At 37.4% G+C, this 23,325-nt stretch overlaps 1 protein-coding gene across 1 annotated transcript in view; it reads right to left on the bottom strand.

The window, feature by feature from the left end:
- The window catches only part of LOC149212395 (uncharacterized), a 285,537-nt gene that overhangs the window by 133,148 nt on the left and 129,064 nt on the right, over nt 1–23,325 (bottom strand). Inside the window, exons 3-5 of the mRNA XM_089391831.1 lie at nt 8,073–8,213; nt 7,623–7,775; nt 7,251–7,328 (exon numbers count right to left, since the gene is read on the bottom strand). Coding sequence (XP_089247957.1) covers nt 7,251–7,328; nt 7,623–7,775; nt 8,073–8,213 — 372 coding nt within the window. The remainder of the gene's footprint in view (nt 1–7,250; nt 7,329–7,622; nt 7,776–8,072; nt 8,214–23,325) is intronic.

Genomic DNA, 23,325 nt, shown 5'->3' with positions numbered 1-23,325 from the left:
CAGTCAATAAGTGAAAGAAGAAGCTAATCTAATGAAGTAAAAATACACCACAAACAGTTATCAAAAGCATATAAATCACCTACATTTGTTGCCTCTAGATTTCTCAACATTGTATTAGAGCTAAGGTGACAAGTCAAGGAAGGGCAGCTTAAAGGAGGACACTCAAGGGTCGAAGCACTACAAGATGATCAAGAGCATCAATCATCAAGAAAGACCTCTCATCTCAAAGGCATCACAAGGACAAGGATTACATCATCATCTTGAAGAAGGAAGTTACTAAAGAAGACCTCAAAACCCTAGTTTGTTCAGAGAAGGACTCTACACTTGAAGCATTCTTGGGAACCTCAAGGAGAAGCAATCCTCAAAAGACTCTACCTCTACAATTGAGGCATCTTGAAGCCTCTACATCAAAGAAAGACAAGGAGAAGGCATTGTCATCATCATCAAGGAACTAAGGTGATCTCCCCTTCTTTGAAGGGTCACTTTTGAAGGAAGACAGCTTCATCAAGAGGACACCTTCTATCATCATCAAGTTTCGAGTTTAGATACATATGGTATGAGGGGATATTTTGAGCCCTAATTTTCGCTTTCACATACTTTGCAAGTTCTTGAGCATCTTCTTCTCCTGGTTTGGTGATAAGTCCTTTGACATGATCCATGACCCCATTTTCAATGAGATTTAGATTTGTCCTTTTCTTCCATGCAAGATAGTTTGAAACCCCAACCAATTTGTTGTTTTCCTTGCAAAAAGACATTTTGATAGATTCAGATAAGGTCATATACTTACTTGATAGTATGCTCCTTTCTCCTTGTTGCTTCCTTGATGTTGATGATGATATAGAGGATAGAAAACTTCTATTTATTGAAGATAATTTTCTTCAATAATGATCCTTGATCTCACAGAGAGGGAGATCCCTTTTGATGGTGAAGTCTTGTTGATGAGGATCAATGATGACCTCTTGATGATGTCTTCAGTGGGAAGAATAAAGGGTTTTGATGCTTTCTTGTATATCTTGACTTCACTTCAATATCCTTCAAATTGTTCTGATGTCCTTCTCGAGATTTGATCCTTAAGTGTCCCTTTATAAGATGCCCTTCCTTGACTTTGTCACCTTAGCTCTGATACCATGTTGAGAAATTTGGGCATAGCAATTAGGTGATTTCTCTTCTATTAGTAACTGCTTGTGAGTGTTTTTTACTTCTATAGATTAGGATCTTCTTTTCCTTAGGTTATTATTGTTCTTCTTCATCAAATAGCTACCAATGCATAAACCATAAAGAGACAAGAGACACAAAATGTAAGCGATCAGCCAAGGCCAAAACATCTCCTATTTGAGAGGAAAACCCGAACAAGTTCTTCTTCTTGTAGAGACTTTAATTGATGAATACCAAGACCAAGACCGTTGACCTATTCGCCACTCCAAGACCAAGACACAAAGCTTCCTCTTCTTACTTGAGTCAACGACTGTCAAACAATTTGCTTCTTCCTCTTTCTCGGCTTCCCTTCAAATCTCAGATTCCTTTCTCAGCATCTTGAATCAGGCCTGTAATATTTCAGACTTGGCTTCAGCTCTTAACTCAGTTATATGTTCTGAATTCCTTTGCTCTAGATGGAGGCATCTATTATGTTAATAGAGCTTGAGTGGGCCCAATGGTTAAAAGCATGTGTTTCCTCCTAAGACATCACAGGTTCAAAACCATAGGCGGGTAGAGTATGTATTCCTTCATAGACTTAGCAGTCAAATAACTACACAGAGGTGGGTCCCCTGTCCCACAAACAAGGGGGTCTCCTACACCAATTTGGTGTCTGGGTTAGCTGTGGCCTTAAAATTGGATAATAATAATAATAATACATCTTGAGTACCACCCTAACTTTCTATATGGCTGACCTGTAATAACCCGTCTTCTTCTACAGTCCCTACACCTTACACGTGTAAAAAAGTATCCACCCAAAATAGATCAAAATAAACTTGGTTATGTTCTCCTTTCCTTCGCTTGGTGATAGGTTACCTTCCTGGTGAACCTCGCACTTCCTTTTAGCTTCAGACCTTGACCGAATTGTCTCTGAAATAGGGTTGAGTTGCCCTATTTATAGTTGTTGCCCATGCTAATTGGACATGACATGTCCTTTTATGAAGATATTATTATCCTTTGAAACCAACATGTAGGAGGAGACTTTGCTTAGTCTTGGAGGGCTATTTATACTTTATCTAATGACTCATAAAAATGCAACATGCCCAAGAAGGGTCCTTCATATTAACACTCTTTGAATTTATCACCAATCCTAAAGGCTCATAATGTGTGTCACCACTAAAAATAAAATTCTTTGCTCATGAAACCCATGAGACAAGCATTACAAAAATAATTTTATTTTTCTTTACATCAATTACATAAAATCACATTTACATGTCATTATGAAGACCGAACCTAGTTACACTTTTCAACATGTGACCTAGGGTTACAGCAGAAGAAGCCGAAATTGCAAGTCTACAAAAACATGCCGAAATTCTGAGCTAGGGCCGAAATCTGAAGTTGTGGAACAAGTTTGACCAGTGTTGACTTGAAGGAAGAGAAGTTCATCAAGGAGAACTTTTGACTTGGTCTTGGAGGGGACTTGGTCAAGGGTCATAGGTCTTGGAATTTGTTAATTGAAGGTCTATAAGAAGAAAATAATTCTTGTGGGTTTTCCTCTCAGTTGGAGAGGTTTTGGCCCTGGATGATCACCTATATCTTGTGTCCTTTGTCTTATTGTTCTTTATGGTTTGGTAGTTATTTGATGAAGAAAACACAAATAGTCAACAGGTGAAAGAAGAAGCTAATCTAATGAAGTAAAAATAAACCACAAAAAGTTATCAAAAGCCGAGAAATCACCTACATTTGTTGCCCCTAGATTTCTCAACATAGGTCGGCCTTAGCACCTTCCAAGGGATGGCAATTGATCCAACGCCCAAATGAGGATGGTCTCACCTCCAAACACTTGAGAGGGCTAGTAGCACTTCAAAAGCCCTCAATGATGCAACAGAGATAGACACTTTTCACAGTTGGGGACTCATAGAGATCACTTTGTGGTGCCCCAACTAGATTTTGGGACCACAAGGAACCATGACGTGGATTTGATGGCCAACTCTTAAATCATGAATTTTACATGCTTCAACATCACATTTGAAACCTCCTAATACTTGGGCATGGCATATGGGGGCTATTTTTAATAGGACATCAGCCCTAAAACGCTAGTGGCCCACACTTGTGGTCTTATTTTGCACTCTTCATCAAACCTAATTGGTTGGTGTTAAGTTTAGGTATGTTCTATGCTTAGAGCAATTTATTTCAATTTTCACAGTTAGCTCAATGTCTTTTCCAAATTAGCAACCACATCAGCGTAATAGTAGATTGCAGATAGAACATAAACATAAATCACAAAAGACAAGCCAAGACAAGAGGACACAAGATGTGGTGCTAACCAAGGAAAAACCCCAATGTGGGGAAACCCTTGATCAATTGTTCTTATATGTTCTTCAATAGTTCAACAGAGAGAGAGAGATAGTACATATACAACAGAAGTCAACACTTTGACTTATCTAAATAAGAGCAGAGATTATCTTTAAGAAGATGATACATGAGGTAGCTAAACTCAGTTGAAGACATGTTGCTTCAACTAATTCTCCAAGGTGACTCCATCACCATGCTGCACCTATCATTGCTATGTTGCATCTCATCATACTTCACTAATCATGACTGTACCCATCATTGTGCTCAATGTATACTCCAATGTATCATCACTTCAACATGTTGCTTCAACACCTTTTTTTGTTGCCCTATTCACATCATGCTCATCATCACCAAGCTGTATCAATGTGCTGCACTGTACTGCATCCATACTTCCTACAACAGTCACTGCATTTATCATGCTTCTTTATGCACCTTACTGCATCATGTTGCCCATGCATCTTGCTACACTAACACTATGTCTTACTGCAGTTTCAAGTCTGCAATATAGTTGTTGTGACTGTGACTGGTTAGGGCATATTGGCAGCCCCTAAACAATCACCCAAACATCCCTCCTTGGCTGTGGCATATACTAGGAGAGATGCTCACCTAACTTGATGTTGTTATGGGCATGAACATCCCTCAATATATCCTATGTTGTCCTTCAATAGTGAGGTAGGGCCTACGGCCTAACCACAGCAATATATGCTGCCTCTCCCAAGGCTTCTCCACCCAAGAACCACCTCAAATAGCACTGAAACTTATCTTTCTTGTCTCGGCCTTCAAGGACAGACCCTCGCCCCTCCAACCAACACTTCAGACTTTGTTCAACCCATGAAACAGTCCTCCAACCCATGCTGCCCTAGCCTCCCAGGTCGTGGCCTCAAATTAGACCTGCGGCTAGGGCTAGGACTTGAACACACAGCGGTTTAGGGCATATAGCAAACCCTTATAGGACAACGAGGGAGCCTACTTCAATCTCCTTTCATGACAGCAGTGAGGGTCTCCTTTTCGACAACGTATTAGACAACGGTTGTCTTTTATGACAACAAAGAGGATTAGGGCATGTCTGCTTCTTAATATGACAGTGTCCTGGATCTATGTGTAGGGCTTTCATGAGCTAGGGCATATTCTCTAGGACTGAGTTTTTCCCTTAGAGATTCTTCTCTCCACTAAAACCCAAAACAAATGGAGAAGAAGAAATCTCAAGAGAGTTGTGTGTACAAATGACTTGCAAGGGACTTGTATTTATACTAAAATGTGGAGCACAAGTGGAGGCAGTTTGGTTGCTGGCCGACCTTGACGAATTGTCCCATAACACAAATAAATTCATATCTCCATGAATACTTATTGGAATCGGATGATCTTTAGATCAATCCTACACCTCTCGGTGAGAGGAATCCAAGAAAAACATCAGTTGCCATAAATAAGATGACCCACATGGAGTTTGGCCCTAGTTGCCAATTTTAATAGTTGGCTTATAACCCAAGGGTTTCTTGTGATTTAACTTGCTAGTAGGGGCTTTTAGGCTAATATTATGACTCATCCTCCTCATATAAATAGAGGAGAGGGCTTTCATTTTAGACATCATCACTTGGACTAATTTGGCCTCTCTTGAAGAATTTCGGCCTTCTTGTATCTTTGGAAAGATGTGATCTATGGAGCATTTTGTCTATTGGAGCCATAATCTTGTTTTTGGAGAAGGTATATTGGATCAATAAAGGTTGTCCATGCATGTTATCTTGTAAGTGAGCCTTGTTGTTGAAAATTTCTGATTTAATGTCTAATGTATGGAATACATTGAAAATCTAGAGTTTTTATATTGCGCCATTGTTGTTGAAGATAAATTGTATAGAAGGTAGATATCATTATTGCATGCATTACACATGAATAATATGTACATGGCAATCCCCTTGGTGAACCTTAATTGGCTCTCCCAAGTGAATTTTGATCCCTCACAAAGGTAATAGTTAGGATTTTGTTGCTAGGGCATCAAAATATCCTTACTCCATTGCAAGGTTTGGCTAATCTAAAACATCAATAGAATCCATCAACCCAAGGACTAGGCATTGGCCCTGTCTTTTTGGTCATCAAGTCAACTTGTATACACAAATTCAACTTCGTTTTCTCTCTCTTCTCTAATTCGGCCCTCTTAAGACAAGCAGCCTAATTAGGGCTTAGTACAAAAGTGCTTGGGGAGGGAATTTTTGGGATTGGAAGGATCAACACCAAAAGTAGAAGTGGTTGCCTCAAAATCATTCCTTTTGGTGACTAGCCCCCATTTTCTTACAAAATTTCTCTTACCCTAGTTATATTTCCCAAGGAGAAACCCGAGTTTGGTCAAGCTTCAACTTGAGGGCTTCTAGAAGGTCTCATGTGCCCTTGCTTTGTTGATTTTCATTGTTGGGGACCCTTTCTCAGCACCTTGACCTCAAGACATTCCATTTTCCATGCTATTGCTCAAACCCTAGGTCCAGTGTGCCCTGGATTGGCCTCTCTAACAGATGTGAATTGCCTTTTCATCAATATTTGAGCCTTGTACCTAAGTTGAGCCATCCCTTGTAGCCTATTGTGTCACCTTAAACCTCTAAGTCTAGAATATCTCCTGTAGGTGACTTATATACCGGGATTCCTCACATTGGTGAAATCCATAAAGAGTAGGGTGTAGTGGCTGTGGCGACAGTAGGCCACTACCTTATTGTTGTCACTTGGTCTAGTGTTTGCCTTGTAGGGTACCCCTCTACAAGGCCTGCTAAATTTTGCGGCAACAAGTTGCACACATGGAATCATAGAGGTATTTTGCAGGATGCAGATATGGGTTTTCTTATTGCGGTAAGGCAACAAGTGTGAGGAAAAATCAGCTGGTGCAGATCCAGAGTTTTCAGCGAGCCAAAATTTTCAGGTTCAAACTGATGTAAAATTATGTCTTTATCTGTGGGTCATATTCCCTGTTAAGGAGCCCTTATTTATTCAGAGAAATAAAAGGGAAGGATAAAATGGAATGTTTATATTTTCTGCTGTGTGATTGCTTTCTTACTTGTGCTTCTGCTGTCAAATTTCATGAGTTAAATATGTGTATTTTATTCAGTGATTTCAGAAAATAGATTACTGGGTTAAATAAATTTCTAGAATATAAATATTACTTGGGAAGAGATGGTATTTGGGAAATTATCAAAATGAAGACCATAATTTGAAGTTGTACAATAGCTATCGAAGAAGATCAAACATTTAACAAGGATTAAAATGCAGGACCAGATAGATCATTCAAAGGAAGACATAGAGGCCAGTGACCAATTGATATTTCCCTTCCAACAGTATATTCTGTAAAACAAGCTGTCACTTAACTTTCAAATGTTTAACAAAACATATGATTGCTGTGGCACATACCAAAACTAAGGAATTAAAGGAAATAGCATTCTGCAAAGGTATGGGACAATGGTGGGCCCAAGAAAATTGAAGTTCAAACTTCATAATAATTTCAAGACTTGTCTACCAATAGCTTTAGAATTAAGAAACTCAATTCCACAGTAATTCAGTTCACTTTATCATGGCCTTCGAAATAATCCTAAGAGTCATAATTAATTTACAGTAACTTGAAAATGCAACACTATCTTGCACTTTATTAATGAGTGCAACTCCAATGTTGGTGAAACTTGTGCAAACAAGGCATAACATTTTGAATATGCAAATTCAGTAGTGTGTGTATGTTAAACTTTAAAAAGATTTGATGACAAATTTGATAAAACTAAATATATTGTGTAAACCTTTTCTAAACTATCTGCCTCCTCTGCATACATAAGCTCCCTTGCCCTCGCATCCTTAAGCTCCTTCTCATATTTTTCCTATAGAAATTAAAAGTCATTTATAGTCAGCACCCACAATAATCTTAGCATAGTAGATAACTTCAAAAAGTAGTTTCATTTAGTAAAGCCTCTTCATTTATATATACGCCAGTTATCATGAATAGCAATACCAAATACAGGCCTCTTAAATCTTTACACACTACTTGCTCTCTGATTGACCAACTAAAAGATAGAAAGAAACAACATAGGAAATTCTATTACAAATTTACAACCACAGACAACTAAGAGAAATCAAGATGAAACCATCTATCAGTGAGAACAGTGTTTTCAAACCTTCAATTTTTGTTTGTACTCAGCATAGATATGGGCATCTAAATCAGCTTGTCTCTGTTCAGCTGCATGAATTGCTTCAATAAAGTTGAGAACCAAAGAACCATCCTTTGAAATATCTTTATCCTTTGTACTTTCAATCTCTTCCTTTGCATCCTTCAAGTTTGAACATAAATTCTATTACTAGATGAGAAATACACAAACAATTTGGTATCTATACATGACAAACTCCATTCAGCAGAACGTGTTAAAAACAGCAAACATCGATGAATCAGCAGAGTCCTAAAAAGCTTGACTCTAGATCTATCTGAGCATGTCCCATAATTAGCATCTAGAAAAAAGAATCCTAAAGTTATCCATTCAAGAACCTGTCTAAGAAGTCAGCAAACTCACAGGCATCAACAATCAGAGAAACTTATAAAGCCGGGATAAAGGTTCTTGCCATGAGAGGACCTCTTTTAGCTCGGGGACGAACTTTGATTCACTATGATCCTCCATACTTGAAACTCCCTGCGACTTGTGACCATGCCCCTTTGGGAGAAAATCTGTATCAGAGTCCGTATCCAAGGGTTGTTGATCTTCAGATGCAGCATCCTGCAAGGCAGTCATCATTCTATTACCCTGTTATAGGATCTTTAGAAATGCATCAAAGGAACTCATCAAGAACCCCTATAACTAAAAATAAAACTTTGAGAAAAAATGCAGTGTCCTATAGCTCTTTTTCTTATCTATCCATTAACTGTAAGAACATTCAGACCAGAGGTCTAGTGATTAGTTGTTAAGAGCAGAGTTTCGACAATCGCAAGCATGCACACAAAAGGAAACATAATTAATATATATGTTGCAAATATCATTTCTGGAAATATATTGCTTAGGTTACAGAAAGAAACTTATCAGAAATATCAGGGAATATACTGGAAAATATTAAAAAATATCAGCAAGAATAAACTCAGATCTAAAAATCTCTAAAAATGTCAGAGAAATTGGCAAGCTGACTTGGAAGACATCAGAAATATCAGGAGATGTTAACAACAGTGAAATAACACAATGAACAAAGAACTATAAAGAAGCAGACATAATTGGGATCCAATAATCATTTTGACAGGATATGTATATTTATTTGTGGCTTCTGAAGCCTATTTGAGTATTCTCAACAAAATAAACATAAGTTAACACCTGTCAAATCAAATCCTTTATGGGACTCACTGTAGATTCACAGTTTAAAACTTTAACGTACAACTTCAAGTAAGAATATATAAATCCATAGCACATGACCAAAACACCCCCCCTCAAGAGCATTTTCTGGAGCATACTCTAGAGCTGCCTGACTGCACTCCCTGAAGTGAGTGCACTCCCAGGTGCTCACAGGACCATTCACACATATGTATGGAACACTCCTGTAACCACTCCAGTCCTAGGCTTTTTCTGGTAAGTACCAATTTACCAATACTTTATTTTCAATGTTTCATTCACTCTATCCCATTATATTTAACACTAATTTTTTACACTTTACATTTTTTTGCATGACTTATGTTATATAGTTGACGCGAAATGGGTCGAAAGCAACAATTGGGTGTGACACCAGTACAACAAAGGTTAAGCAAACACTGTAAAAACCAATGCAATTGTAAAGATGAAAAAGACAAATGACAAGAAAGGAGAATAAAGAATTAAATGAAATAGGAAAAATAGAATAGGAAAGAAGGCTGAGGAATATGCAACAGGAGGTCATTATTGTCAGGTTTCCTCTTGCCCCAGCTCTCCCTATTTCATCCATGGTTTTCTCTCAGAGGACTTTTTGCTTAGCCAAAAGAGGAAAAGGATAGGGAACCAAGAGAATAGGAAAGAAGGCTGAGGAATATGCAACAGGAGGTCATTATTGTCAGGTTTCCTCTTGCCCCAGCTCTCCCTATTTCATCCATGGTTTTCTCTCAGAGGACTTTTTGCTTAGCCAAAAGAGGAAAAGGATAGGGAACCAAGAGCTGCATCGTACCAGTGACTGCCAAAATGAGACATTGAGCCACATTCAAAAGCCGGTTTCCCATTTCAGTTTCCAGGATAGACATTGTTTCAATTCTGCCTTGAATTGTGCTGAGATTTCTGTGTTTGTGGTGTTCAGCTTTGCATGTGAGATTGTTGTTCAGTGTCTCATTCATGTTTAAACATAATGGTAATGGCATCCATTATTTCAACAAAGAATTCACGCAAACGTAAATGGCATCCATTATGTGAGATTGTTTTATTCATGTTTAAACATACTGGTGATCGCATTCATTATTCGAACAAAGAATTCCACGCAAACATATTGTTAGTTTCACTCAGGATTTTGTTTCCGACTGGAATGTTAATGAATGTTAACAGCTTTAGAACAATCACCATCCATCCAGAGCTCCAATGAAATCAAGGGCAGAGAATTTTTATTTGTTGGGCATTGTTTCTATTTCCAGTCCCTTGTAACCAGCAATCCTGTCTTCCTGACTGTCGGCATTCTCCTTGAGTCAAATTTTTAGTTGCTGGAGCACACTCTATCTTTTCCCCATCCACTGCTCGTCAGCCTAGGTTGTCTTACCTCTTGCTGGGTAAGACAAACCCAAGTTAAGTGCAAACCCCAGTTAACTCCCTCATTTTATTGTCATTCTTGTTTATATTTTTTCTCCTCCTCTCCCACTTTTTCCCATTTTTTCTTCTTGCTCATTTTATCGCAAGTTGTCCATCTAAAATGGTGTTCTTCTAGATTATCATTCCACTTTTGGTTTTCATGGTGTTGGTGGAGGGTAGGCATAGAAGGGAATAAATGGAAGAATAGGATAGTGGTCACATTCATAGTGACCCAATGTATGATGAGGAGGAAGGATTTGAAGGGGAAGGGGATGAAGAGGGCACTGTAATGCAAGAGGGAAAGGCTGCATTGAGACCCTTGTGGAAATTTGTGACAAAACTTGCGGGGTGAGGAGGGGAGGTGGTGGAACCTTCAAGTTTTTATGCCCTCATGATTGTCATGGACGAAAACCTTATAGTGGTGCATATACCCATGTAAAGAGGCATCTTTGTGGGGTAATGGACAATGATGAAAATAAGGATGCCATAGGGATCTAAGTTTGCCATAAGGTCTCAGTAGGACAAAGGCAAAAACACATCCAAATAGAGGAGGCTGCACAAAATAAAACAACAAACAAAAACTTCAGTCCAATGCAAGTGCAACCTCTAGATTTGGTGGCCACACTCATCTCCTCTTGGTACTTATGGAACCTCTGAATCTACAAGAACAATAGCAGATTTCCTAAATATTGGTGGGAGGGATGATGTGTATGCACTATGCAAAAGTGGTCCAGTTTCTTTGTGCTTACAGTATATCATTTAAGGTGCTTCACTCTCCCTACTGGCATGATTTGGTTAAGCCCATCAATGATACCCCAAAAGGATACAAGAACCCCAACTATGAGAAAGCTAGAACTTTGTTATTAGACAGAGAAAAAAGCAAAGATTCATAGATCTTTGACAAGGTTTGCAGATAAGTGGGCAGATTGTGGGGTATCCATTATATCAGATAGTTGGATAAATGTTAGAAACCAACATTTGATAAATGTTCCTGGAGTTTCTGCCAGTGGTGTAGTGTTCCTTGCAAGCCATGACTCCTCCATAACTGCATCTTCACAAAACATTGCTGATCTATTGAAAACAATTAATGATGTTGATCTTAATAATGTGGCTCAAGTGATCATTGATAATGCAGCAAATTGTAAGGGAGCGGGAAAATTCATTGAACAGACTAATTCACAGATCTTTTGGTCTGGGTGCTTGGTGCACACATTTAAACTTTTAATGCATGATACTGTGAAGCATAAAGAATGTGGATGGATTCATCAGATATACAAGAGAGGGAAGTGCTGCACTCAATTTTTCAAAGTTCCGGGGAAGCGGAAGTGCCAAATTTCTTCAATTGGATCGGGTCATCTATCAGCAGTCTACATGTCATTGTAAACCCATTCTGCAAGTTATGTAATGTGAATGATCCTAGTAAGACCTTGAATGTATGTAACAATCTAGGCAGGCCTATAATTTTGGCAATGAATTTCATCCTAGGAGTTTTTTTAACCTCACTGATTACCTGTGTTTTAAACACGGCTAATCAAAAGAGCTTTTTCCCTCCAGCGTAAACCCCCAAACCTAGGGTGAAACTTATTATCGAATTCTTAGGTGAATCCTAGTGTTTTTAGTCAATTCCGATGTAAAAATGATTTGGGAATAGTTTAGGCTAGTTGGCTTAATTATTTTATAACAAATCACTTGGTCTACTAGAGCATATTGTGTCGCAGATGGGTTATGTGTCTTGAGGATCTAAGCCAAATGTGTATTCTCCCTTTTAGGCTTGCAAATGTAAAATCTTATGTATTAGAGGGTGGAAAAATAATTAAATCCTCTCATGTGTAAATTAATTAAGTTTTTTAGCAAAATAAAATTAAATCCTAAGCCAGAAAATTAAGTAATAATAATAGAGTCAAAATTAAATCGTCTTAGGAAAAATAATCTCCGAGTGGAAAAATTCTTGGGTCTTAAAGGAATCAATTTTTAAAGGTCCTCTACCAAGGGAACATTGTATATTTCAAGAAAATCTGGACCTTGGTAGTTAAGTCAAAGTCAATTTTTTGAGGAAATTAGCTCAAAATAATTAATTTTATTTTGAGCTAATAAAAAAGGAATTAAAAGATAAATTTGAAAATTCCTCAAAAATAAAAAATCAAGGGCCAAGATTAAAAGATCTTGAAGTGTTGATCAAATACCAAGATTATTTTGACAAGGATAACTAGCTGTTATTTTTCCCCTTGGAGGATAAATCTATAAATTAGGGTCATATCAGTCTCCAGCATCTTGATCTTTGGCTAGAAAATTGTTGTTGAAACATTTGTGTAACTATTTGTTAGAAAACCAGAAAGGCGGAAAGATTTTCTTATATAGATAATTACTTATGATGCTTTTATCTTTATGTTCTTCTTTATTTTTTAGTTCATCAAGCAATTACCAAAACAATAACACAAGGACAACAAATGTAGGTGGACAGCTAGGGCAAAACCCCTATCTATGGAAAAACCCAGTCAACGATCCTTCCTTCAATAGTTTCTCAAAATAATCCAAGACTCTAGACCCAAGCAAAGATTCCCTCCACACCAAGTCACCCCTCAATCCTTCTTGCAGATGACAACCCTTCACAAGCAACTTCGACCTGGCAGCATCAACAACAGCTTCAACCAAGTAGCAGCTTCGACCCAGCAGCATCAGCAACAGCTTCAACCAAACTTGAAGAACTTCGATCTCCCTTGATACACCTCAAAATTGAGTGAGATTTGTCCCGAAATTTTGATCTTGAGACCTTCTATCTTCCTCCAGAAACTCGCACTTCTTTCTAGATCCTTTTCCAACCCTTAAACAATTTCGCACTTTTCTAGCTTCCAACTTTAGAGATCAAACTATGTGAGCGAGAATGAGATGCTCCAAATGAATATGAACTCCTTGTATTTATAGCCTTCCAGGGAAGTCAAATTACCAGTCTTGAGGTCGACTTGGTGTGGAGTAGACAAAATTCATTTTTGACTCAAAAATAATTCTTTTTACATGATTTGAAAGCCCAAGAAGGGTCTCTTTAAATGTATAATGACTCAAAACAAATCCTAGAAGTCCTCAATGGGGACTTTGACCTAAAACATGATGACCCAAGCATGAAACCCATGCTTTAAGTCATAGATATACTAATAAAATAATTTCTTCATTCTTTTGATAAGTGAATCCCAAATACATTAATGAAGCCCTTACCTTCGTTTCTCCCCTGCCTTCTACCTATCCCCTCGCGGCAGTCTTTCTCTCCTTTATTTAGGCCTGTCACGGCCCTCTCTCATCCCTCTGTTGCCCTCTCCTTCTCCTCCAAGCCTTTTCCTTATCCTCCTCTGCTGTAATTCTCCTCTCTCCTTCCGCAACATTATCCTTGTGTGGACTTATGGTGTCCCCTTGCTGCCTCACGACGGCCTCTCCCTTGCCATCTGCTGCCCCTCATTCCTCACGGCAGCCCTTCCTCTACCTCTGCAAGGTTTCCTTCCCTTTATTGTGAGCCTTCCTGGTCTTCTCCTCCTTGGTCGTGGGCATCATTGCCTTCATAACCCTCACCTTGACTTCCTCCTTATCTCCTTTTGTTCTGTTGTCCCTTATCTCCTTTTTACAACCCTCCTTATCCTCTCTTGTGGCCTCTAAGGCCTCCCCTTTCTCAACTCTAGCCCCCTCTCACTACTACGTTAGACTTATTGAGCCCTTTCTAGCCCTACCCATTGCCATGAGTGCCTCTATTTGTCTATACAGGTATCACTGAAATTTTTATGCAAAAACAATGGGACTATTTTGTGCTCACAATATACTAATGCTAGAGGAGACTTGGCAAGGGCCCAAATCACTCATGGGTTTGCTCCTCTAACCTCATCGTTTCACACTCCAGCGATCGAAACATTCATATGAAGTGGCATACTGAGGATTGAATTTGACTCACACATGCTGCTACATTAGGTTTACATTTGGTATTTAAAATCATTAGACTGTGTGAATAAAAGAACCTAACAAGGTTGTCTTCGTTGTTTCTTACATGCAGGTATTGCATCATCAATTTGAAGGAATAGTCACTAAAAGGACTGAAAAATCTTTACATCTGAAGCAAGCATAAGTTTTGAAGGACTCTTGCATAAAAGTTTCATGTTTAAAGGCTTAAAATATATATACATATATATAATCAAATTTGATCACACATAATTTACGAACAACCTTAATGGGCTTTCTTAGGTCTGGTGCAGGGTTCTTCATCACTTAAATATATTTTTGTGCATGTATCCTTACAGCTTGAGGATTGTTGTTTAAAGTGGAAATATAACTGCATTGATATCATAAACTACACTTAGATCTAGTTTTGGGTTATCTCTCTAACCTGATCATTGTTAGCAATCCCATATACCTCCAGTTACTTGTGTATGTCCCATTTCCATTTCATGTGTTCCTAATTGCCATTTCTTTAAGTCATGAGCATGGTATGGTTGTGCTTCATTAGCATATCATCAAAAGAAGACTTGTAATATTGTGTTTCATATGACATTTCATAAGCTTGGTTACAGGTAATTTAACATCTTTTACATTAAAGCATTTTGACCACTTGCATTTCATTAGCATATCATTGATTTATGAGCACCGTTAACTTTGCTTGCAAAGTTACATATCTCTTGTACTTGCCACTCAATTTTATCATGTGATATTGCTATATGGTGGAAATGCATTGCTTTATCATTCTTGCAAGCTATCTCTTGTTCATGTATTAGTCTTGCATCTCATGCTACCCTTTCTAGGCAGCACTGTTGTTTTTATAACTTGTGGTCTCTAATTTGTGCAAGTATCTTACTTTTAGAGCATTAATATTAAGGCATTGGTCTCTAAACAAAGTATCTCATTAAGTGTCCTTATAATCTCATCAAATCCATCTCATCCCCCACTAATAATATCTCTTGCTAATTCTAATCAAGTCATATCGATAACAATTGTCTTTCTTTTCAAATCTCCTAGAATTTGTTGTCCATGTTGTTGCACAAAGTGTCTAGGCACCGCAACGATGCTCAGAGTAAGGGTTGTCACGATAATCCTGACTCACTCCGTTTAGAGTCTCTCCTAGACAAGTCAAAGGGGGGTAGTCCCTAAGGTGAACGAATGAGAAAAGCTCGTGGAACACAAGCTCTAGGAAACTTAAAGATGGACAACTTGACGAATGTAAATGAGTCTTGATTAACTCGGATGAATAGATTAAACGCTAATGTAACCAAAACATGACCACAAGATAGAAATCATTATAGACCAGTGCCTTTATGTTCAATTAATCGTAGATTCAGTAAAAACAAGCTATCCAGAACAATTTTTCAATATGTTACGAACAGTGACAATAATGAATGATCAATGTAAATGCCCAAAACCGCAATATGCAAGAGATTCTAGATTTAAAATAATGTTCATTAATGACCCAAATCTATAATTAATTAACTTCCTCCTATCGCCAATATAAATTTTTGAAACATTAATCGCACTTGACAATAGAGAAATATTACCACAAAATGACACCAAGGAAATTTATGTAATCAATTCAATTGTTCCTTAGGAAATTAATTAAATGTGGTAAATGAAGAAATCAAAATCTTTTAATATGACAAAGTAAATCAAAAGGGTTAATAAATTGAAATTTTAATGGAACATAAGCCACATTAAAAATTTTAATGTGAAAGCGCAAATCCTCTTTTAATTTAATTCCTTAGTCACCAGAATTTAAAAAAAAAAATAGATTTTTCAAGTGTTTTAGATTTTAAAAAATTTTAGTTTTTTAATTTTTAGAATTTTTTAGATTTTTTTATGTTTTTTAAAGTTTTTTGAATGAGAATAAAAATCAAAATCAAAATCATAAAAAGAAATTGAAAAAATGCAAAACAAAATAAAATCAAATAACAAAGAACCAAACAAAAAAAATTCGAAACTTTAAACTAAAACAAAATTAAACAAAGTTTCAAAAGAGAATGAAATCGGATTTCGAAACTAAACCTAAAACCCTAATGAAATATAACAAGTAGAAATAAACAAAACAAAACAAACAAACAAACAAAATAAAAAAAATCAAACCTAAATCATGCATATACAAGTGAAGTAAGAGGTCGAAGCGATTGCTTGTCTTGTGTCACTACAAGTAGGCATTGACAGCGGAAAGATGGAGAAGATTGTGCGCAGGTGAAGGAGCTGGACGAAGAATGAGGAGATCCGCAAAAGAGAGGAGAAGAATGGCAGGATGCACGGACAGCGAGGAGGGCAGTAGATGAAGGGAAATGCAGAGAGATGGTGAGGTCTGTTGGCAGCAATATGGTAGCAGACTTTGTTTTCTTGCAGGTTGACGGATGCAATCGTAGTGGAATGGAGATAGCAGAAGAGCGAGGAGGGTTATGCAAGCTGCGAAGAAGAAATAGGCCAGCGGATTGAGGAATAACGCAACAAAAATTTGTGTTTGAAGGAGCTGAGAGATGGAGAGACAAGGGAAAGCAAGGGTGAGCTTAAGGCCTGGAGATGGATGCAGGTCGAAGAGGGAGGGTGAAAAAAGCAAGTAAAGAGGAGAGGTCGTTTGCAGATTCGTGGAGAATGCAGGCAACAGCAAAAGGTTGTGGGCCTTGTAAAAAAAATTTCGAAATTTTTCTGCAACAAAGAAATTGAAAACCCCAGGCAGCAGACAGGTAGCCAAAGAACCGAAGAGAAATTTCCAGATTAAGATGTTATACTTCTGCTTAAGATTTATCAGTGAAACCCTTATAAAATTTATTTCCAGATTAAAATAATTAATAAAAAAAAAAAAATTAAAAAAAAAAAAAAAAAAAAAAAAATTAAAACCCTTAACTGCAAAAATCTGGATAATATCCACACAAAAATGATTGAGCCCAGATCTTACCCTCCAGGACCTAGATCTAGCTTCAAATCAAACTTCACCTTCAAATCTGCAACCTGTACCTGAAAACAAAAAACACCCAGAACCCAAATATACAAAAAATAAATAAAACCCCATAAACCCAAGTCAGAAAACCCAAAACTTTTTACAGATCTATGCACAAGAATGGCATATCTATCAGTTCTGAGGAGTGTGAGTCCAACTCCACTCCCAGATCTGTGGAGTGCGAATCCAACTCCGCTCCCAGATCTGAAAATCTAAGGCTCTCAACAGCTAGATTCATCAATTTCACACAAAAAAATTAATTTTTAAATTTTAAAGGAGGTGTTTATAGCTCAAAACCCTTCATGCATCACCAATAAAAATTTTATGATAAGCCCGGGATTAAATTAAGTTGGGCTCTTCAGAAAACACGAATCGGGAGTTGGCTAGTCCAACGGAAAAATTCCCCGAACGCCTGATGATATAAAAAATCAAGATTTTCCGGAAAATTCAATCCAGCCATTAAAATAGAGCGAAAAAATGATGGTAAAATTCAGATAAATAGAGATACCTGCTATTACATTCAAAATTTAGATTATCACTTAAACCCCAGCGATTAAGAAATATACCTGTACTCAAATCACCCTGCAGAAGCTATCATCAATGGCTAAAAAAAATTTACGCATGAAAACGACACATCTTACAGTATTTCCATGAAGAGTAACACAGGTGAAAATTAACCCCAAAGTATTTCTTTATTATTCAAAAAAAAAGATTACGCAAGAGCTTTTCGCTTAGCACACGACTCAAAGGTCGAATGGGTCAACTGACAAATGACTTCCTATTTAAAGATAAATCCTCCAACGGCTATTTCAAGTGATCCTCGTCAAAGCAATCTCAACCATTGACGAGCATTAGAAGTTCTTTTAATATCATCCGTCGAAATATTTAAATATTTGGAGAAATTCAAAATTTTCAATTAAATGATTTTAATTAGTTTCCCCAAAATTTTGACTTTGACTTAACCCCAGGATCAAAGGCTTAAAATTTATCAAAATAATTAATTTACCTCAGTCCCTAGACCTCTTAAAATTTAATTTTTAAGGACCAACGAATTTTGCCTTTGGAGAATTTGAATTTACCTAGGACCTAAAATTAATTAAATTTTTGTCTTAGGATTTTAATTAATTTTTTACCAGAAAATTTAATTAATTACCCTATGAGGGGATAAATTATTTTTCCAACCCTCGAAACACTTTACATCATGATTTTCATTTTTTTACATCTCAAAGGGGAAAACCCATTTGTAAAAGACCTTCACAGACTACCCATTTCTGCGATACAAATATAATCCAGCAGACCAAACAATTTGTAATAAAATAACCTAACCAAATAGTTAGGATTATTCCGAGATCACTTTTACATAGACTCAATCTAGAACACTAGGACTCGCCTAAGATCCCAGCGACAAAATCCACTCTGCCTTTGGGGTAAGACTGAAGGAAAACTCTACCGACCCTCCGAAAATGGATCGGTGAGATAAAAAACCTCCCAGAATGTAGATCGTCACCAGAAAGTAGGTTTACCTAGGCAATTACATATATGACAGATTTTCTGAGATTATTTACATCATATACATGCAGAATGGGTTTACATTATAACATGATGATCAAGCTAATGATGAAAGTCGGATGGCACAGACACATCGATCAAGCGCTATCCCTTTTGCGAAGAAAAGGGGGTATACTATTATGGGTCGTTGACACGTAGTGGTTAACAATCCTAACAAGTTTTCCCCTCATTATCACCTTGAGGGACTACCCCCCTTGACTTAGCTAGGAGAGAGTCTAAACGGAGTGAGTAGGGATCAAATTGACAACCCCTACTTTGAGCGTTGTGCCTTAGGCGACAACAGGAAGCAACTTATTGAATATGTCACAGGGCATACAAAGTCCGACTACTTTTATAGCACTTACTCCAAGTTGCAATTGCTTAAGCTTTCAAAAACTATATTTGCAACCTATTACCTCATCTCTAAGCGCCTAGTGAACGTGAGACAAGCTTTAATTGATAAGGTGACATGTGATTCAACAAATGAGATGAGAATTGATAGAGATGGTGCTAAAGTAGTGAAGGATATTGTTCTTGGCAGTTACTTTTGGTCACATGCTAAATATCTTTTGCAATTCACCAAGCCATTATTACATTATCAAATTTGCAAATTCAAATCAGCCAATAATTGGGGAGGTGTATCAGCATATGGATAGCATGTTGCCGTAGATTAAAGATATTATTAAGCCCAGAGATATCACCTTGTACAATTATATTCATGCAGAGGTCGAAAAATGATGACAAATGCTAAACATTTTATTGCATGCCTTAGCATATCTTCATACACCTAAATATTATCATGTATCATGGCTTTCAACACCAGCACCTTGTGGGGGGCCCAAGAGAAAGCCACACCACGATCCAAAGGTTTTGGTTGGTTGTATGAAAGAATTGGATCAATTAGTCCCTGATCGGGAGTCTGACACCATACAGAAGCAATTGAGCCACTATATCTTTGCCACTAGTGAATTTGGGACCAATCATGCAATTAGAGATCGAGGGAATTTGTCTTCTCTCAAGTGGTGGAACATGCACAGAGGTAAAACTCCACGTCTAAAATGTTTGGCAATATGAGTGCTCTCACAAATCATGAACGCTTCTTTTGCATAGAGGTGTTCGAACCCCTATAGTTTCACCCACAGTGTTAAAAGAAACAGGTTAAATGCAAATCGAGCAAATAGCTTGGTTTATGTTCATTACAACTTGTGATTGTTGTCCCATTACTCTAAGGAGGCAAAGAAAAACAAAGACTTTAGAATTTGGGACAAAAAAATAGAGGAGGCAAATTACGAGGATGTGTTGTATTTAGAGCAATTGGAAGGTGCTCTTATCCAAGATGATGACAATCGTGTTGAGATGCCACCCCATCCACTGCCATGGTCCCCATGTTCCAGTCTTCAACAGCAGTAGTAGGCTTTAATTTCAAGTCCACGCCCACCATCTTCTTCACTGCCACCACATGTAGGCTCGAGTAGTGGTTGTGGTGGTGTAAGGAGAGATTAGTAAACAGATTTACAGTTCACTACTTTTTGTCATTGTCTAAAGATGATAGATCATAGTCTTAGACTTTAGTGTTGTAAATTTGAACTTTTCAGTCTTCCTAGTTCAGTGATTGTCATGTAACGCTTGTTCCATGTGGGGAGCAGCAAATGTTCAAACCAGTTTTATACAAAGCAAGGACGTTTTTTGGAAACAAAGCATCAAAAGTGTAATTTTCAAAAAATCTTTGAAAGTGAAGTGTCTAGGAAGCATTTATATATATATATATATATAGTAGAAAAAATTTAAGTCTGGTAGCCCTTCGAAGGTTTCAAAGTTTTGCATAAATTTGATACCCATACTCCCAAACTAGTAAGACTAATATTAAAACTTTTCATGCAATTTATTTAGAACACATTTGAGCTACCTGTACAATTTAGTTTCAGCTAATATGAGAAGCACACACACAAAAAATTTATATAGTTTGCACAACTGTTTTTGGTCCAATGACCCTAGAAAAACCCACAAGGGGAAAACCTATCAATGGAGAATTTATTGGCTTTAAAGGAAATTGATTACACAGCTGAAATAGGGCAACTTATCTCCTTTCTTGGTGATGTCTCTGCTCAAGAATACACAAGAACTCATGCCCAACACAGTCATAAAACACAGTTGTGATATGCCTTGAAACCTGTGCTTAATGTCACCTTACAGTGTTTCAATTCCTGTGCCAAGAATAGCATAAATATTCTCTAAACTTCAAGGCTCAGTTCTGAACTTTCGGCCTCCTGGATTCACGTTGAAAGTGCACTCAAAGCTTGTTGGAAAATGTAATTATGTTCGGTCTTCAATAATGAACTTGAGTCATTATGTAATGTACTTGTCAAAAGAATAAAGAAAATAATGTTTATTATTATTATTGTCACTTATTAAAGCATGGGTTTCATGCTTGGGTCACCATGTTTTAAGTCAAAGTCCCCGGTGAGAACTTCTAGGTTTTATTCTGAGTCTATAGAATTATTTTACATTTCAAGAGACCCTTCTTGGGCTTTTGAATCATGTAAAACGGTTAAGTATTGAGTCAAATCTGAATTATGTAACCTCCACACCATGTCGTCCTAAGGGAATGTCAAGTCGGCCTAAGGACCCATTCGACCCCACAAGAAGCCTATAAAAGGAAGCACATAGAATTCATTTGCAGCATCATTCTCTCAGCAAGTTCAAAACCTCTTGTTGTTGGGTAAAAGTGTGAAGTTCTCTTGTAGCTGGGAAAAGGTGGAAAGTTTATTGTCGGGAAGCCGAAGTGAATGCGAGTTTGGGTGAGTCTAAGGAGACAAAAAAAATCAAAATTTTGGTGGTGATCTCTCTCTGCTTCGTGCTCTGGATTGGGAGATCGAAGTCTTCCAAGTTGGATTGCTTCCAGAAGCTGTCAATTGCCGTGAGATGCTACCCTAGTCGAAGTTGTTGGAAAGAGGTCGAAATTCTAGGAGGCTAACTTGGTGTGGAGGGAAGGTCTGGTCTTGGTCTAGGGTGAAGAGTCTCAAAGATTACTATTGAAAGGAAGAATTATCGTGATTGAGTTTTCCCCTCGAGAGGGGTTTTGCCTTGGCATGTGCCTACATCTGGTGCTTATTGTTTTTTGTACTGCTGCTTTTGGTAATTGCTTGATGAACTAAAGAAAGAAGATATAAAGAATCTTAATAATAAGAAACATCACAAGTAATTATCAATATTAAGAAAATCTTTACTGCCTTTCTGATTTTCTAACATGGTATCAGAGCTTTGGTGAAGAAGGAAGAAAAAGGCAGTCTCAAGCACTTGATCTATTCATAGGTACTATCTCAGGGAAGCAGTCTATCATATTCAAGGAAGATGTCTAACTCAATCAAGGGTGAAAAAAAACTTTAAGGAGCATTTTCCTTCAGATCCTGGAAGAAGAGGATTGACCTAATCCTTGAGAAGAACAAGGTATTGGGTTTGGTAAAAGGTAATATAAAGAAGCCTACAGAAGATGCCAGTGATGCCGACAAAGTGAAATTCAGGGATTTAGAATTGGTGGCTATGACTCTGATGGTAGAAGGGATAAAAGACAATCTTGTCCCATTCATATCTAACATCGATCATGCTCAGGAGATGTATGAAGCCTTGTTGAAGTTGTTCACTATTAAGAACATTGGTCAAGTAGCAAGTTTGAAGAATGCGCTGAGGACTACGAAGATGACTTAAGGAAGATATTATAGCAACCTTCTTTGTGAAGATAGGTATTTCATGTTTTTGTAGTTTTGGGTTCATGTACTCATTCAGCTTTGATTATATTAAATACTAATCACCTTTCTCCCTCTGTTGTCTTGATTAGGAAAAACATCTACAAGAAGGAGGATCTCTCAAGACAAAGTTAGTCAAGAAACAAAGGAAAAACATCTACAAGAAGAAGGATCTCTCAAAACAAGGTTAGTCAAGAAACAAAGGTATGCTTTAAATACATTGATTGAAAGGATTATTCATTTGATGATCTATTACTAACTTTGTTATGACTAGTTGTCTTGAATCTTAGTGATTCTTGTTCGGATGATTCGTCTCTTGATAAATCTACCCACCCACTCTTATCTGATTTTATAGAACCCTAGACAAGTTCTAGAAAACCCTAACCGAAGGGTATGCTAATGTGAATGTATGAAATCCTAAGCTGCTTAGGATATTGTGAAATGTTAATTGAAGCTTTTATTGATGATATCATGTTTGGGATTTTGGTATGATCGGGAAATCCTAACTTGCTAGGATAGAATGATAAGGTCTAAAATCTCAAAACCTTTGACGTTTTGCTAATGTAGGGTTTGCTATGTTTCTACATTAGAACTCTAGCTCCTTGGGGTTTGGTGGAATGCGTGAGCAAAACCCTTACATTGTCTTAGAAATGTTTTCTGTTTATGTGTGTTTGCCTGATCAAACCTTAGTGTAATCAAGATGATTGTGTGTCTAACTGTTATTTGATATTGTTGTGAAGTTGGGTTTTACTAACACATGATGTGAAATATATTTGCATGATGATGAAATCTAGGGATATGTCTTTTTGGTTAAAATCCTAGGTTGGTCTAGGTCGGATGTATTAATATTGTTGGACATATGATATGCTTATGCATCGTTATA

The sequence above is a fragment of the Pinus tabuliformis genome, chromosome 1_1 (assembly GCF_031772625.1).
Source record: "Pinus tabuliformis cultivar Carrire ecotype Pingquan chromosome 1_1, CPIR1, whole genome shotgun sequence".
NCBI lineage: Eukaryota > Viridiplantae > Streptophyta > Pinopsida > Pinales > Pinaceae > Pinus > Pinus tabuliformis.
Note: the sequence above shows the minus strand (reverse complement) of the source record. Positions and strands in the feature narration are given on the sequence as shown.